The sequence below is a fragment of the Ovis canadensis genome, chromosome 5, assembly GCF_042477335.2.
Source record: "Ovis canadensis isolate MfBH-ARS-UI-01 breed Bighorn chromosome 5, ARS-UI_OviCan_v2, whole genome shotgun sequence".
Classification (NCBI taxonomy): Eukaryota; Metazoa; Chordata; class Mammalia; order Artiodactyla; family Bovidae; genus Ovis; species Ovis canadensis.
This window is the reverse complement of record NC_091249.1, coordinates 54,128,216-54,146,428: the sequence shown is the minus strand read 5'-3', so window position 1 is coordinate 54,146,428 and position 18,213 is coordinate 54,128,216. Positions and strand designations below refer to the sequence as shown.

The window sequence follows — 18,213 nt, the reverse complement described above, 5'->3', positions numbered from 1 at the left end:
TGAGTGTTTGTTCTCTGTTACAAACGCCTGTCATAGATGCTGACCCTATAGTGACATGAACACTCAGGAGTTACCGTAAGTTTCCAGGCCCCATTTAAGCCCTGATGATGGGAAAGCATGAACTGAGATCCAGCTTTCTATTTAGATCATGAATGGAAAAGGCCTAGGGTGTGCATGGTGTATAAAATATCAACAAGAGGGATGTAAGGTACATTATTATTACCTCTGTTTCTAAAAAAGACAGAGGAATAGTTTGCTTGTGATCAAACATAAATGTATCAAATATGAAATCTTTGTTTAATATAAGTCCCCATCATTAGAATACCTAAAACCATCTGGAAATACAGTTTGATGAAATTTCCCCATTGCTAAAATTATTATAATCCATAAATGCTCCTCCAAATACAAAAATGTCTGAAATGTGTTTAAAATATAGAAAGAAAGTTATATCATTAATGTTATTGTAAAGTATGTGAAAGATTTTAGTCAAAGGAACTTCTCTGGAAGAGAAAAGCTCCTTAAAAATCAAAAAGTCTTGTTAGGTAATGTCATCTAAAGTTTCTATTAATTAATAATTATTTAACATTTCAACATTTAGCATTTAAGCATTTGGTTAGCAAGTATTTATCAAATATATATATAGAAGATGGAAGCATAGTTAACTTTCAATAATTTTTAAGAATTTTGTTTGGAATATATACAATATACACTAAAAATAAGTCAAATATTATTATCATTTCATCTTTATGGTCATTTTCATATTGTATTTAAGAGGCAAAGTTGAATTTAAAGCAATCCTATAAATCACAACCTCAATTATTTCCCAAAATATTGTAATGTCAATATCATTGTCCCACATTATAAAAATTGTACTAAGTAAAGGAGTCTGAGAGAGAAAGAAATAATTGTTTGAAGTTTTACAACTAGAAAATGACTAGGTCAAAGAACTAGTTGAATCATAATTCTGAGACATTTCTACTCAGAAATAAAAAAGTATCCCTGCTGAATACCTGAAACTAACATTGGTTTATATTATAAACCAATTATATTTCAATCAAAAATATATCCAAAGAAAAAGGAAAATGTCCTTGTGAGAGGTATGGCATTGGACTCAGTGATATAATCAGAGGAATGAATTGCATCACTCTCAAAAATTGACCCCTGAATAAAGAGGATTTAAAGAAGAATTGAATAGTCACAGGAATCATGGATAAAGGGATGGTTCTGAATAAGTTAATCTAGAAGGAAATGGAGGTTAAATGATGAGATATAAAGCAAAAAAACATAGTAAGAAGCAATAAAGAAAAAAGAGAGGGAGACAGGGACAGAAAGAGGCAGAGCCCAGAGTGAGAAAAAGAGGAGAGAGACAGTAAGAAAAGATGAAACAATTAGGGATCTGACGTTAGAACAATATTGGACTGTTTTGAACCAATTTAAGAATCGCTATTTCTAATTCTTAATATGTGGAAGACTTGGATTGAAGAGATATTAAAAGGAATGAGACATTAAAATAAATGTATAGATATCTTTGTTTAATACAAGGTCCATTCGTTTGAAGAAAACCTCATCAAAAAAGTATGTGGAGCCATTTGGGAAAACAGTGATAAGACTGCTCCATTTCTAAAATTATTACACAATCCTTATACAAACACATATAACATATACTTTCCCTTTTGTTGCTATGGGAAAATTTCCATAGTGACAAGGAGTAAACAGCTGACCTAAATAGGGACATCTGTTGAGCCTTCACATATGTATATACGATATGCTCCATTCTATTGCAGAAGACTTTGCTAGGCTTGGGGTGTATCTCAGCAAGTGTATCTCAGCAACACAATCTTAGGAAGAATCATCTCTGATATTAGAGGCAGAGTCAAAATGACCCCTGGATGCCCAATTTTCTAACTCCACTTCTGTCATAGGTGGTAAGATAAGAGGCGTTGTGTCACAGATGAAAAAATAAGGTCGAAGAAATCCAGAGAACAGGTGGTTGAACGTGTAGATAAAAGACCCACTTGTGATGTTGTAAAAGGAGATTTCCCCTGCTTCATAGTCCAAGAAAATCCCAATGCAGCGAGGCCGTTCCAGGTGGAGGAGAGGAACTGATGGAGAGGCAAGGACCATGTACTCACTTCCCTTCAGCAGCCACATGGCCCAGACCCCATTCTCAGGAGATGGTGTGATTTCCCCCTTTCTTGACACTGTGTCTTGACAGACACCTAAGCCCCATTCTGCTCTTTCTCCCACCATGACTTCCCAGTAATGCCTCCCTGATGAGAAGTTCTGCAAACCCAGGATACAGGGCCATGTGTCAAATCGCTCAGGGTTGTTGGGGACATCCCTCCACAGTTCTCCATCCTGCACACTGCGCAGGTCAGCAGTCAAGAGGAGGCTAGGATGTGCGGTGGCAGGATCCAATTTTATGTCAACTGTAGAAACAATTTTGTGAAACATGTAAAAGAACAGAAAAGACTGGTGAAAACTTAAGAACCCATGATATTGATGACTGTCATACCATTTTTACTCTCCCTCTAATAACTCATGGAGATAAAAAATAAGTATTTCATCTTGCAGATGCTTTATTGAGTTTGAGTATATTCCTCTGTTATGTCTACATTATCCAGGACTAATTACTGCCCCAATTAAACCATAACCATTGATGATAAGACAAACCAAGTTCATAACCACTTAGATTCCTTTTATCTCTATCCAGAGCACTTGGGTACTCTTTGGAATATCTGCATTTAAAATAAAATTCATAACTCCCTTGGGATTTTTTTTTTTCTTACCAAAGCCTATAGAAAAATTACATTGGTCTTAAACACACCACTTTCAAAGCTATATTACTATGGTAGGAAGAATTCTAAGAGGAACTTCATGGCCTTCAATCCCAGGTGGTTTTCTCATGATTCTGTTATGTGACAAGCGGGAGATTATATGAGTGGGTTCTAATATAACCACCCTTTAAAATCAGATATAGTTCTTTGTTTATTGGTATGGTGGTAGAAGGAAAAATCAGGGATATTTGCATTTGATATATCATTGCTGCCTTTGAAGATGGAGTGGGCCACAGTGGAGGAGAAAGGTGAAGAACTTCCAACTGATAATCAACAAGGAGATGGGGATGTCAGTCCTCCAACTGCAAGGAATTGCTTTATATCATCAGACTGAATAAGCTTGCAAGTGGACCTTTCCCTAGACCCCTGAGAGATGTCCAGTCTGATCAACACCTTGATTTTAATCTTATAAAACCTTAAACAGAGAAACCAGCTGATCCCTCATGATTATCAGATCCGAAGAATGGAAGTAAATGGATGTGATTTTAAGTAGCTAAGTGTGTGGTAATTTGCTATGCAGCAAAGAAAATTACTGAAAACTACTATTAATAACTATACTGTGAAGTCTCAGTATATTGATATGACATTTTATTTGTACATATAATTTAAAAATACATCTACTAATGAAATGACCTCAGTGAAGCAAGGAGGATGTAAAATATTCATGTCTTTTTTTTTTTTTGGTCAACACTCAAAACTAGTAAATTTGATTTCATTAATTTAAAAGCAAAAACAAATTTCATAATTAATCATGTTTTAATTTTTAATATAACAAATATTAATATGATGATTCCCATTATTATTTGTCTCAAACCACTTCTAGTTATCTTTTATTTCTTCTCAAAACTAAGTGGGTATATCATCTATGCTATAGCATAGAACCAGCTTCAAGATTGATATTATCTTTCTCACATTATAGATAAGCAGGATGAGCCCAAGCGATTATATGATTTTCCCAAACTCTGCTACTGCTAAGTCACTTCAGTCATGTCTGACTCTGTACGACCCACAGCAGCCCACCAGGCTCCCCCGTCCCTGGGATTCTCCAGGCAAGAACACTGGATTGGGTTGCCATTCCCTTCTCCAATGCATGAAAGTGAAAAGTGAAAGTGAAGTAGCTCAGTCCTGTCTAATCCTCAGCAACCCTGTGTACTGCAGCCTTCCAGGCTCCTCTGTCCATGGGATTTTCCAGGCAAGAGTACTGGAGTCGGGTGCTATTGCCTTCACCTCCAAACTCTAGAGGCCATGAATAACAGGAACTGAAAAGCAGGTCTCCATGATGTTGTGGCAGACCTATTTAACAGATGTCATGTCTTCATATATCATTCCCACTTCAAGAAAATAAATCTGTGAAAAGGTTGTGAATACATCTATTTCTAATTCTTCTCCCTACCTCTTCTTAAACTCTTAAAATTTCTTAAGCTATCACCCAATAGAATAATACCCTAACCAAACTGCACCTTCTTCCCAGCACCCCATGCATGATCAGTCCTTAAAGTTCACCTTAAATGACTTTTCTATAGCACTTAACACTGTTGAGAATCCTTTTGTCCTAGAAAACATTTCTCTCTCCCAAAGACACCAGTCATCACTCTTTCACTCCCTTTCTGCTGATCACCCCTTCTTGGTCTCCTCTGCTGTTTTCTCTTCTCTTCCTCCATCACTGCTATTGGAGAAACCAATGGTCTAATGATTGGGACCTTCTGCCTCTCTCTTAGATCACTTTTGATATGTTCTTGGGATGGCAGGTATATTACTTTCATTAAATTCCATTCATGTGTTTTACTAATTCCAAATACTTTTAGCCTAGACTTTTCTCCTGGAACTCCATATTTGTAAATTCATCTGCCTACCCAATATCAGCATTTGGATATTTAATATCCATCACAACATTGATGTGTCTAAAACCCAGGTCCTTTTTTCTACCTTGCCTGTAGCTTTACATGTCAATGTAAACAATAATTTCATTATGCCAATTCAGGAGATTTTAGCTTTGGAATTATTCACAACTTTTCTCCCTTTCTGACACCTCATATCTAATCCAACAGCAGATCTTGCCAGTTCTGCTTTCAAAATATCAATATAGCAAGATCTTGCCTATTTCTCTGTACCTCCAGTACGACTTCCCTAGTCCAGTAGAAAATAGCCTCTAATTGAGTTATTACAAAGCTCCTAATGGCTTTTCCACATCAAGCCTTGCCCCTCTGTAATTTATTCTCAATAAACCACGCAGTGATCTTCATGAAACATTAGTCCAATCATGCTATTCCTCCATTTATAACTGATGCCCTATTTCACTTCTGCTCATAGTGGCCTTCTTGTTGGGTCCTAAGCTACCTGGACTTTGCTTGACCTCTACAGTTCTCCTGTCACTCACTCCACAATAGCCACACAGACTTCCTCATAGCTCCTGGAATGCATCTTCCATATTTTAAGCTCAGGTCTTAGAACTCATTTCTGTTTCCTGAAATGCTTTCTTCTAGATCAGATATTTGCTGTGTTTTCCCCTATGAATGAAGTCTTCCTTGATCATCAAAAATTCCAGATTAGATGTGCTAACTCAAGAACTTCTGGCCACACTTATTTATTTATTTTTTCAATACTCTGTTTCATCTTCTCACATTTCGCATACTTTCCATAATTTAAGCAAAAATTTACATGAAGCTCCATATCTGTAACATCTTTGATGTTATTGTTCAGTTTTATATTCTAACGCTTAGAAGAGTAACTGGCATAAAATACACAATATTTGTGGAATTGACCAGCTAATTAATTCAATAAATGTAAATGTGAATATAAAGTCATTGATTATGAGAGTGTAATAACTTGCAACATTTCATACAGTTAAGTGAAAGTTGCTCCGTCATGTCTAACCCTTTGGGATTCTCTAGGCCAGAATACTGGAGTGGGTAGCCTTTCCCTTCTCCAGGGGATCTTCCCAACCCAGGGACTGAACCCACGTCTCCCACATTGCAGGCAGATTCTTCACCAACTGAACCACAAGGGAAGCCCAAGAATACTGGAAAGGGTAGCCTATCCCTTCTCCAGCAGATCTTCCCAACCCAGGAATTGAACCAGGGACTCCTGCATTGTAGGAAGATTCTTTACCAGCTGAGCTATCAGGGAATATCAATCTGCCTGTGAGATCAAGGATTAATCATTGAACAGGATTGATAAGATGGGTTTTCTTATCATGAGACAAAGCTGCTGCTGCTGCTAAGTCGCGTCAGTCGTGTCTGACTCTGTGCGACCCCATAGACGGCAGTTTCCTTCTAAGTAATAAACCCACTATTAAGTCATAGTCTATTTTCATTATTTGGCATTAATTGAATATAAAAAAATTAAAAACATTGAATCTATATTGTTTTAAAAAACAAAATACTAAGATGCAACAAACTATAACATTACAGTTATTCCCTCTTAAATATAATTAACTGAATGTTTTTGGCTTTATTGACTATCTAATTTAAGAAATTTATCAAACTGCCAGACAACAAAATAATCCAAACTTTATATTATCTGATACACTGCAATGCTTTCATATATTGAAGATTTTTTTCTCTGTTTTCAAATATGTTTCATTTTGTCCTCCAAAGAATATAACTTTTTAGCATTTTATAAAAAAGGAAATAGACATAGATTGGAACTAATATTGCTTATGTCACAGATAATATCATTTTTTAACCCACTATTCTAACCAAATGTAGCTTATATGGATGTCAGTTACTCTGATATTCTTCAGGACTATTCACAAATATCCCAATACTCTTTAAAAAAAAAATCTGAGCCTAGTGCTCTCTCCCTTCCCCCCTGTAGTTTGACATGACTATGTGACTCACTTTCATCAATAATATCTTCAGGAAAGCTATATGTGTCCCTTAGGGTGGTGCATGATTCACCATGACTTTGCTCAGTTCTGTGCCTATCAGCAACAGGAAGGAGGTGGGGCTCTGTCTGCATGGAGTGAGATTATGTGAAATTAAAGCCTCCACAATCCAGTAATTAACCAATAACATGATCTCAAAATAAAACTTTGCTGATTTTAGCCACTAAACTTTGGGTTCTGTTTGTTACTGTAGCCTGACTGGTACAGTAACAAATTGCAACAACAGCCAAATTCCAGAGGTCATAATTCCTCAAGGTCTAAAATGCAGCCTACCTTGGAACTTCCTCAACATTTCCCTCATGCCAGGAATGCGACACATTGTCTTCAGCTCCATAGCGATGGACTCGGGTTCCAGGCGTGTGACATTCTTACTTCTGAGAAGAGCACAAAACCTGCAGTTCTCATTAGAGTTATCTACCAACCTCCCCAGCCTCTCCCAAACCATTCTCTGATTCGGAAAGTAAACATACCGGCTCAAGGCTCCTCCCACACCCTGAAAATGAAAGAGAAACAAGCAGGTGTGAGTTAGACCTCTGAACTGCTTTTGACAGACTGGGGACACACCAAGAACATCTCTTTAAGAATTATTGAAAATCATTATTTATTGATGTAAAACTATAAGAGATATGACTCCCTCTAAAAAATCTAAAACAGACTGTTATTGAGTTTTCTCATGAATTTAAAATAATATAATCAGTTTGCCTCTATTAAAACAAAATCAGACCACACAAACTTTAGGTTAATTCCTATAATACCTATTGGTTTAGCTATTTTCTGAATTGATAATTCTGATAATTGAATGTTTTTATGGGGAGTTATTTTCTGTGAACAGAATTAAGGTAAAAATAGATTCTAAATATCTGAAGAATTTATTTGAGAAATAGTGAAAGGTATGGACATAAAATGATAATCTCAGTGTTCTTGTAAGATAATCCTAACTTCCTTATTCTCTGAACCAACATACTTTGTCTAAGTTATCTAAGCAGAAAAACACAGAAGTCATTAAAATTCAGCAAGTCTATGTCAAAGTAGATTATTAAACAAATCACCTGCACTTTATTTCCCCTATCCCTCTAAAAAATGACCACCAGTCAGATTAATTTTAACAGGGCATAAAACCAGGGAAATGATTAGCTTTATATTTCATCAGAACAACAGGTCTTATTTCGGTCCATTAAGGTTGAAATGTTGTTTACTGGTATCGAGGAAGAAAGGGAGAAATGAGTATAAAAATCAAAGCAAATTATTTGAGGAACAGTCTCCCTAAGGACTTCCCTGGTGGTTCAGACGGTAAAGCGTCCGCCTACAGTGCAGGAGACCTGGGTTCAATCCCTGGGTCAGGAAGATCCTCTGGAGAAGGAAATGGTGACCCACTCCAGTACTCTTGCTTGGAAAATCCCATGGACAGAGGAGTATAGTAGGCTACAGTCCATAGGGTTGCAAAGAGCCAGACACAAATGAGCAACTTCACTTCAAACTTGAAGATTTGTGTTATAAGACATTTTAACATTTATTCAGTGCTAATAAATGATAATTTCAAATATGCAGTATTTTAAGATACAGTAAGATGTGACAATGAATATTGTTGAAAATGCCAAAGTTCTTGTGTTTATTTATTGTTTAAAATTTTGAAAATTTATTCCTTTGGGACAGTTTGCTTAGTAGGAAGTAGGCATAGTAATAATAATACAAACAATAATAACAATGTTTTACTGATGCATAAATATATTGAAGAAAATGGGACATATTTAATATAAAAGCTTTGCAAATGCTTTTATTTAATGACCCCCCCCCCCCACTCTGTGGCCAGTGCTATTTAATCACAGAACTTGTATGAAGATAGAAATTACTTATTTCAGACATTCCTAAATGAGTCATTGGGATTGAAACACAATGAAACGTGCCCAGAAATTTTCTATTGCAAGCGAGTTCTAGCTTGAGAAAAAGCATCCACCAACAATGATGACTTTCTCAATTCACTTGGGATTTAATGCCTTTAAGGAGGATTATCATTTATGTCTGTCTGCTCTATAATCTCAAGTATATTGTGGGCAAGCTGTAGTGAGCCAAATTAATCCTTCCCCACAATGCCTAGAATGGGCATGCACTATGGGCTAGAACATTAATATTTGCCTTGAAAATTAGCATGCCAATTTCAAAGTGGAAAATTGTAGATATTACTCATACATTTGACGACTGACATTAAAATGGGTTAACAAGACTTTTTGGATTAGCCATGACTGAAATACAGCAATATCATTGTTGACCCACTATGAGGTTTTTATAAAATGCTTTCCAGGCAACATAGTATAGATAGTCTGTTTTTATTTAATTATATGTAAATCATTAAATTAATTTTAGTTTTGAAAATATTTAAGGTTTTGTCTTTAGTATGAGCTATTATGTATGATTCTCTAGGCTCCCTTCAGATTCTGATGTTAAGATTGAGGATTTTTAATAACAAGCTTTCCAAGGAAATTCTAGGGTGATCCTGTCCTAAAGAGCAAAACTGCTTAAGGAGTTATCGCTGAAAGCTGCCATCTGTCCCCTTGGTCTCAGGTGTGCTCATCCGTCTTCTCCCAGGCACCCAGCCTCACCTCCAGCAGACCCAGGGCTGGTCGCTGGCACCTCTCCTCCAACTCCTCTGCCAGTTCCTTCAGAGCCCTGCTCTGCTGAATCAGCCGGTTCTTGCTTTCCCGCAGCTTCTGCAGCGTGGCTCGCTCCTCCTCCTCCAGTCTTCTAAGCTGCAGTTGCTCCTCCAGGGCCAGGAAGCCACGATACTTTTCAAACTCCGACCTGAAGCGTTGCCTCTGCATTTCCACTTTTTCCTGGAGTGACAGTACAACAAATCATCAGCAGTTGGGGCTGTGTATTTGGCCTCTACCTTCATGTATGGACGGGGGGGCGTGGTGGGGGTGGGGGTGGGGGTGGGGGGGCCTTCCCTGGCGGCTCAGATGGTAAAGCATCTGCCTGCAGTGCAAGAGACCCAGGTTCAATCCCTGGGTCGGGGAGATGCCCTGGAGAGTGGCATGGCAACCCACTCCAGTATTCTTGCCTGGAAAATTCCTTGGACAGAGGAGCCTGGTGGGCTACAGTCCATAGGGCTGCAAAGGGTGAGATATGCCTGAGGCAACTTAACAAACACACACACATGGGGAATGACATAGTGAAAAGGGGTTTAGTTGCAATTCATTGTTCTCTCACATCACCCTTTTAAATACTATAATTACACCTATAAATATAGAAGGACTAAGGGTTTCCACAGAATTTAGAATTTAGTTTATTAAAACCATGCTTGTTGTATTTTGGCTCACATGGATACATTTTTAAAGGTAAAAATTATGCAAGTTGACTTGACTTAGAACAAGATTCTTGGAAACATCTCTACTTTAAGAATAATCAGTGGAGGGTTCAAGACATGCATGAAACCAGATCTCAGATATAGAGTTCCTGATTTCATAAATTTGTGGTCAGGTCAGGATTAAAAACAATTGACTTGGATTACTAACTTAAAAACTATTAATAAATGTCACTATTGATTAACTTTACATATGATATACATAACTATGGGAAAATTAAGACATCACAGAGAAAAATATAGCAAAAACCCTCATGAAAATATCTGCCAGAGGATAAATACAAGTCAAAATTTTCAAGAAAAGAAAGAAAGAATTACAAAATTATAGAGAATAATCAGAGAAAAAGGGTTCCTTGGAGAAAGACAGAGAAGTATTTGGAAATAGAGTCTATATATATTGTAATACATAATATAAAAATATAAACACCTATGTCATTTCTATATACAATTTCTCAGTATTGATCCTGTTGATATTTGACCAGGTGATTTTTTGTTGTGATTTTTTTTTGGGGGGTGGGGGTGGGGACTGTTCTTTGTATTATAGGATATTTAGTAGCATTTCTTGCCTTTACATATGAGATGCTAGTAAGGCATCCCAGTTGTGACAACCAAAAATATCTACTGATATTGCAAAATATCTCTTGGAAGGCAACATTGGTCCAGGTTCAGAATCACTCTGTGTATGTGTGTGTGTCTGTTTGTGTGTGTATGTATAAATAGGTAAAGGAAAAAAGAGCTGATGATGGCAGAAATATATCAACATATTGACTGAAAAAAGATATATATTTATATCAATATATCGACTGAAAAAAATTCAGATTATTTTTATATGTAAGATGATGACTATGAGCCTGTATTTCATATATATATATATATATGTATGTATATATATATATACATATGCTGTGAAATAGTAAAAATTTCATTCATCCAACAAATACACATTTTTTAAACTAATAGTGAGAGTACAACTCTGTTCTACGTGATGCAGTGAGTGAAGCTCAGTGAATAAGATCAAGTGAGTTGGTAAGATCAAGATGAGTAAAGTCTTTTTTTATAATTTAGATTGGGGATAGTATTACAGAGATTAGAAAGAACACAATTGTGCAAATATAATCTGAGGGGATGAGATGGTCCAGGGTGATGCTGAGATCGGTTTTTCTTGAGTACCCAGGAAAACGGAACAAAAGTGCCAGAATAGGGAAGATGGTGGAAGAATGACTTAATGGTCTAAATAAGGATCCTTCAGATAGGTTAGCCACCTGAAGCCCCAGTATTCTCTTACCTTCCAAATAACAGTTTTCTTCCCCACATTGGCCTCCTGAGTTGAGGCTTCCTCCAGCTCTTTCCTCACAAGCTCCTGTGCCACCTGGAGCTTTATCTGTTTGGGAAGATACGCCACAGCCATTAAGGATACTCTCATTCAGTACTTAAGTTGACCAAGCACAGGAAGAAATACAAAGATCAGCTATAACAGGCAGTAGAAAGCACACAAAAATGTTCGACCTCATTAGTATTAATGATTGTTAAACATAGATATGTTTTAAATGTTAATGCCAGATATAATAAAAGATGTATCTAAAAAGTATGTTCATTGCATTACAAATAGCAAAACAGTAAGTAATCAGAATAGGACAGTGAGGAAAAAATTATTTTATTCACTGGATAGAATTAAAACAAGGTGCTGCAGAATTTTTAATGGCAAGAAATACAATTATTAAGAAAATTAAAATAAGCATATTTTATGGAACCTGACACCAATTTTTAAAAATAAAAGTTCTTGTAATAAATATATAAAAATTAGGCAGAGACCAATGAAAATATACTCAATAAACAAAATCTCATCTCCTATGCTTGGCTGAAAAGGTGATGCGATTCCTTTTATGTATGTATTTCAACTTCTTAAATTTATTCATTACTTTATAACCAGAAGCGTATTTCTTCTTTTACAGAAGAAATCTTGTAAGTTAGTATTTATTATATGAAAAAGAAATACAGAAAGTCATAAATCTCACAAGGGATAGAAAAATAATTTAAGGAAAACTAAATCTCTTTTCAACCCCAGGACTCCTGCTAGAGGTAAGTACATATATTTTATTTACAGAGAACATACGCAAAGATAGACACATATACACATTTTAAAAGTCTTCCCAAAGTCATTCAATAACTCTCAGGAAAAAATAAAAACAAACAAAAAATTAAATTCTTTCCACAGTCATTCAACAAGTCCCACACACCAGTCTTTTTTTTTTCCTCTCTCTTTTTTTAATGATAACATTCTAAGGTAGAACACATAAAATAGCAGTAGACACCAACGAGGCATTTAATAAGATGAAGAAAATGGCAATTGTTTTTAGAATCTGGAAGGACTAGAACACTCTGACACTTAACAGACAAAAATAATTGTAAGCAAAAGCAAAGAGGTTGAAAGTTGTGTCACGTTTGGGGACAACAGTGATTAGGCTAGTTTTGCTGAATCTAAAAATTAATGGTTAAGACAAGAGTTATAGTGCATTGTAGGCAGACACTTTACCATCTGAGCCACCAGGGAAGCCCGTAAGAGCACTTAAACGGTCCTAAAACTGATTGATAGGCTAAGGAGTTTGAAAGATATTTATTTGGTACTTAGTTGAAGGACTGCTGAAATAGAGAAAACTTCCTTAGAATATGACATTATCCATGCACTGTATGGTACCCTCTGGATTAAAGAAAAAAGGCAGGAATATACTCTAGAAGTCTAGTTAAGAAATAGTTAGCACCTGAATTTTGCAAAAGACAACCTAAGAGATATTTTTAGGTAGGTCCAGAGGGTACTTGAGGGGAAAAAAAAAATCACAACGTTGATTTAAAACAAAGTTAAAATAATAATAATAATTACATTATTAATTATTCTAAGTTAAAATGTATGATATAAATATACAAAATTATTATAGGCTCTATATTATTAATCATTTATTAAATTATTATTATTTTATAAAGTTAATATCTTCATTTTATTTTCATTGTGATAGTACTTCAGGTAAGGTCAGTAGATTAAAGATGACTTTAACTCTCTTTGTGCGAGCAGCTGTTCCAGATATTGGGAATTTAAATGTGTTCTGAATATGTCCAAAAACTTTTGATGAGCACCAGTAGGAAGAATCTTCTTCAGAGTTTCATGGATGCCACTTTTGTGAGCCAGATACTCCAATATTAGTCACCTCTTCACTGAGGATACTCATATCATAAGTCCAGAAATAGGTATTAAATACAGAGGAATCTGTCAGCTTAACCACTGGATTCCTACTGCAGAGTAACATGTATTGGCAACTTTAAAGGGGATCAGAACCTTGTGCCCATCCAGACACCATTCATAGCAAACATTCAAACATTAAGGTGGTTTTATGCACCCTTATATTTATTGCCGCAGTATTTAGAGTAGCAAAGACATGGACTTCACTGGTGTCTCAGACAGTAAAGGGTCTGCCTACGATTCAGGAGACCCGGGTTCAATCCCTGGGTCGGGAAGATCTCCTGGAGAAGAAAATGGCAACCCACTCGCATATTCTTGCCTGGAAAAGCCCATGGACAGAGGAGCCTGGTAGGCTATAGTCCATAGGATCGCAAAGAGTCAGACATGACTAAGCGACTTCACTTTCACTTTCTTTCAAGACACGGACACAGCCTAAATGGCCATTGACAGACGAAAGGATAAAAATGTGGCATATATATATATATGTGTGTATATATATACATATATGAATATTTTTGTTGTTGATGTTGTTGAGACTCTTTTGTGACCCAGTGGAGTGTAGAGTTCCAGGCTCCTCTGTCTGGGAAATTACCCAGGCAAGAATACTGGAGTGGGTTGCCATTTCCTTCTCCAGGGTATCTTTCCAACCCAGGGATGAAGCCTGCTTCTCATGCATTGGAAGGTGGGTTCTTTACCACTGAGCCACCAGGGGAGCCCACTATGGAAAATTACTCTGGCTTAAAAAGAATGAAACAAAGTCATTTACAGCAACATGGATGGACCTAAAGATTATCATACTAAGTAAACTAAGTCATACTGAGAAAATAAATGTCATATAACATCACTTATATAACATCACCAGCTTATATAACATATAACATCACCAGCTTCCCTGGTGGTCAGCAGTAAAGAATTTGCCTGCCATGTAGAAGACGTAAGAAAGACAAGTTTAATCCCTGGGTTGGGAAAATCCCCTGGAGGAGGGCATGGCAACCCATGGCAATCCAGTATTCTTGCCTAGAGAATCCAATCGACAGAAAAGCCTGGCCGACTACAGTCCATAGGGTCACAAAGAGTAAGACATGACTGAAGCGACTTAGCACACACATATCCACATACATTGCTTACGTGTGTAATCTAAAAAAAAATGATACAAATGAAAGTATTTACAAACACGTGTACACCCATGGCGGATTCATGTTGATGTATGGCAAAACCAATACAATATTGTAAAGTAATTAGCCTCCAATTAAAATAAATAAATTTATATTAAAAAAAGAAAAAAAAACAGAAATAGACTCACAGACTTCAAACACAAACTTAAAATTATCAAAAGGAAAAGGTGAGGGGGAGGAATAAATTAAGAGTTTAGGATTAACATATATACACTATTGAAAAGCAGAGACATTACTTTGCCAACAAAGGTCCATCTAGTTAAGGCTATGGTTTTTCCAGTGGTCATGTATGGATGCGAGATTTGGACTGTGAAGAAAGCTGAACGCAGAAGAATTGATGCTTTTGAACTGTGGTGTTGGAGAAGACTCTTGAGAGTCCCTTGGATGGCAAGGAGATCCAACCAGTCCATTCTGAAGGAGATCAGTCCCGGGTGTTCTTTGGAAGGAATGATGCTAAAGCTGAAACTCCAGTACTATGGCCACTTCATGCGAAGAGTTGGAAAAGACTTTGATGCTGGCAGGGAATGGGGCCAGGAGGAAAAGGGGACAACAGAGGATGAGATGGCTGGATGGCATCACCGACTTGATGGACATGAGTTTGAGTGAACTCCGGGAGATAGTGATGGACAGGGAGGCCTGGCGTGCTGCGATTCATGGGGTCGCAAAGAGTCGGACACCACTGAGCGACTGAACTGAACTGATATATACACTACTATATATATACATATAAAATAAATTATCAACTATATATAAAACATTATCAACAAGGACCTATTGTATGGCACTGAAAACTCAATATTTTGAAGTAACCTATATGGGAAAAGATTTTTAAAAAGAATGGATACATGTATGTGTATAACTGAATCACTTTGCTGTATACCTGAAATGAACACAACACTGTAAATTAACTATATTCCAATGTAAAATAAAACTGAAAAAAATTAAGATTGTTTTGATGACAATATTAATTAACATGGGCTTCCTAAGTGACCCAGTGGTACAGAATCCTCCTGCTAAGCACAAGACTTGGGTTTGATCCCTGGTTTGAGAAGATTCCCTGGTGAAGGAAATGGTAACCTACTCCAGTATTCTTGCCTGGGAAGTCCCATGGACAGAGAAGCCTGGCCAGCTATAGTTCATGGGGTTGCAAAGAGCTGGACACAACCTAGTGACTAAACAACAGTAGCATTAATTAATATAAATATTATGCAAAAGCAAAATATTATACAAATGATAGTTGTTAGGAAGTGTTTCCGATAACAGTTGTGCACTTGTAACTAAGAGGCAATTGGACAACATAGCCTCCTATACCAGGGAGCTCTAGTTGTGAAACTCAGATTACCTATATCAGGAAAATTAAGACCAGCATGGAATGAAATGACCAGAGAGAGTTTCATGGCAGAGAAGAGCAGTCTAAATAACAGTATGTTTGAGCTCCTGATTAGGAGTCCCAAACGATGGGATTTCCATGGAGCAAAGGCTTACAGATCCCAAGGTGAATGTGAGCCAGGAGGGTGCTTGCTCATTCAGATCAGGGGGTATCTTTTGGCTCTGTCTCTGGCAAGGGATTTTTAACACTTCTGACCCAGTCAGTGTCTTCCATTACAGACCGGCATTTCCAGATCAGGAGTCACAGCTCTCCACATTACATGGTAACACCTCTCACCTGGTAGCACCTGGCGGCCTCCTGAAGCAATGTTGTGTGGTGGCTCCTGTGCTCTGGAGTGGTGTCACAGACCCAGCACAGCACTTCCTGGTCCTCCTCGCAGAAACGGGTCAGCTCCTCGCCATGCCTCACACACAAGCGTGCCCCCGAAGGCTCCGCGCCCAGGCCCAGCTGCCGCACACTGTCCACCAGGCTGGCCAGCTGCCTGTTGGGCCGGAAGCTTTCCAGCCTGAAGGGACCCCGACACTGCGGACAGGCATAGATGCCGCCCTGTGCGCTGTCGGACTTCTCGCAGAACTCGGAGATGCATCTGAGGCAGAAACTGTGGCCACAATCCACACTGACGGGATTCTGCAGGAAATCCAGGCACACTGGGCACCGGGCCTCCTCGCAGAGCCGCTCCCCAGGGGACCCCGAGGCCATGGCCGGCTGGGCCTTGCCTGGCCCCGCCGATAGCAGAGCTGTCTTCCCCAGCTGCCTGCACTATCTCTCCTGGTGTTCTGACACAGAAGGGAGGAACCCCACAGCCTCAGGAGAAGCAGACACGAGATGGGCTGTATCCACTGGCTAGCGCCCAAATGAGCCACGCCCAGCGAAAACTTGCAACTCAGACACAGTCAACCACAAGGATAACATTAACATTCTAGCAATCCTAGCTTCCTAGGAAACTGATCATTTCTAACAGAATCCCTCGCAGTGTAGCTTATTGGAGCCTGTACATCTTTTCACTGTCAGTAAATTTCAAGAATCGCTAAGCTCCTTCCTTCAATTATTTTCTAAACTGCCCCATGACCTTATTATCTTTTTATGACATATTGATTTGTTAAAGTTTTTTTGTCAAAATTTATTTTTTCTACTTCCTGTTAATTAGCTCTTAATAAAGAAATATGTTGGTAAGTTAATAAGGAGATGCCCCCCCGAAAAAAAAATGTGTGTATAATAATGATAAGTCTATAGCCCAACAACAATTCAAAGCATTTAAATAAAATCTGGTCAACTTCAGTGAGTCCCACAATAATTGCACATGTGTTATGATTGTTGTAAAGCACATTTTAGAAGTGGCAAAGCTGTAGGCTAAGGCATTGGTTAGGAAAAATAATCTAACTTCAGCCTATCAGTGCTGCAGCACTTGTGAAATGGGGGAGGCTGAGAAACACATAGAAGAAAGATGATTTGACAGAAAGGATGTGATCCCTACTTGGGATGAATATGGTGAGGTCATTAGGTCATCAGGAAAGTAGACAAATGTGGGAAACATCTGTCATCTACACAAAATGTAATTTTTATTTTGTTGAGTTTGAAGGGATGATGGACATGCCTATAGCAAATCATTCAATTTATTCTTCAGCACAAGCTGCCAGAATCTCAGACACAAAAGAAAGCCAAAAACAAATGGCCCAACTCTCAAGGGAGTCTTAAAATCTGTCAGTAGAACTCATATAATTATAAACTAAAAACTGGGAGAAAAGACACTCACCAGTGCTGCAAGAATATAACAGGGCTCTGAACAAGCTGGGGTTCAGGGGGGTCAGATTGGGCCCTTGGAAGTTTCTGAGGTAATTACTGAAGGGTAAATAGAAGTTGAAAGGGAGCTCTGGCAAGGAGAACAGTCAGAGGGCACAGAGTATATAAGCTGAACTATTGCTAGAGGGAGCAGGAGGTACCCCATGACATGAGGCAGCCAGGCAGGCTGATGTATGTGTAAGATGAGGATGAGTGGCAGTAGATAAGTTCCCAGTGAGAGGCAGGGGCAGATGACTCAGGTTCTTGCAGCTCCTGAGAGGTTTTGTTGTTGTTGTCTTTCAGTCACTAAGCTGTGTACAGCTCTTTATGACACCACGGACCACTGCACGCCTGGCTTCCCTGTCCTTCACTGTCTCGCAGAGTTTGTTCAGATTCATGTCCATTGAGTCAGTGATCTTATCTAACCAGCTCATCCTCTGTTGCCTTCTTCTCATTTGGCCTTCGATCTTTCCCAGCATCAGGGTTTTTTTTCGGCTCTTCACATCAGGTGGTCAAAGAACTGGAGTTTTAGCATCAGTCCTTCCAAAGAGTATTT

At 38.0% G+C, this 18,213-nt stretch overlaps 1 protein-coding gene across 2 annotated transcripts; it reads right to left on the bottom strand.

Annotated features, from left to right (window-relative positions):
• Nucleotides 1-1,511: 1,511 nt before the first annotated feature.
• On the bottom strand, nucleotides 1,512-16,685 carry TRIM58 (tripartite motif containing 58). Of its 2 annotated transcripts, none has more exons than XM_069589615.1 (6): nucleotides 16,155-16,685; nucleotides 11,367-11,462; nucleotides 9,321-9,551; nucleotides 7,194-7,216; nucleotides 6,997-7,115; nucleotides 1,512-2,429 (listed from the first exon to the last, which is right to left on the bottom strand). In XM_069589615.1, exons 1-6 carry the CDS (start codon nucleotides 16,575-16,577, stop codon nucleotides 1,840-1,842), a joined length of 1,482 nt encoding a protein of 493 aa, XP_069445716.1. In that variant the 5' UTR covers nucleotides 16,578-16,685; the 3' UTR covers nucleotides 1,512-1,839. The 2 variants fall into 2 exon arrangements, with proteins under 2 accessions (XP_069445716.1, XP_069445717.1); XM_069589616.1 differs by having other exon boundaries at nucleotides 6,997-7,097.
• Nucleotides 16,686-18,213: the final 1,528 nt, after the last annotated feature.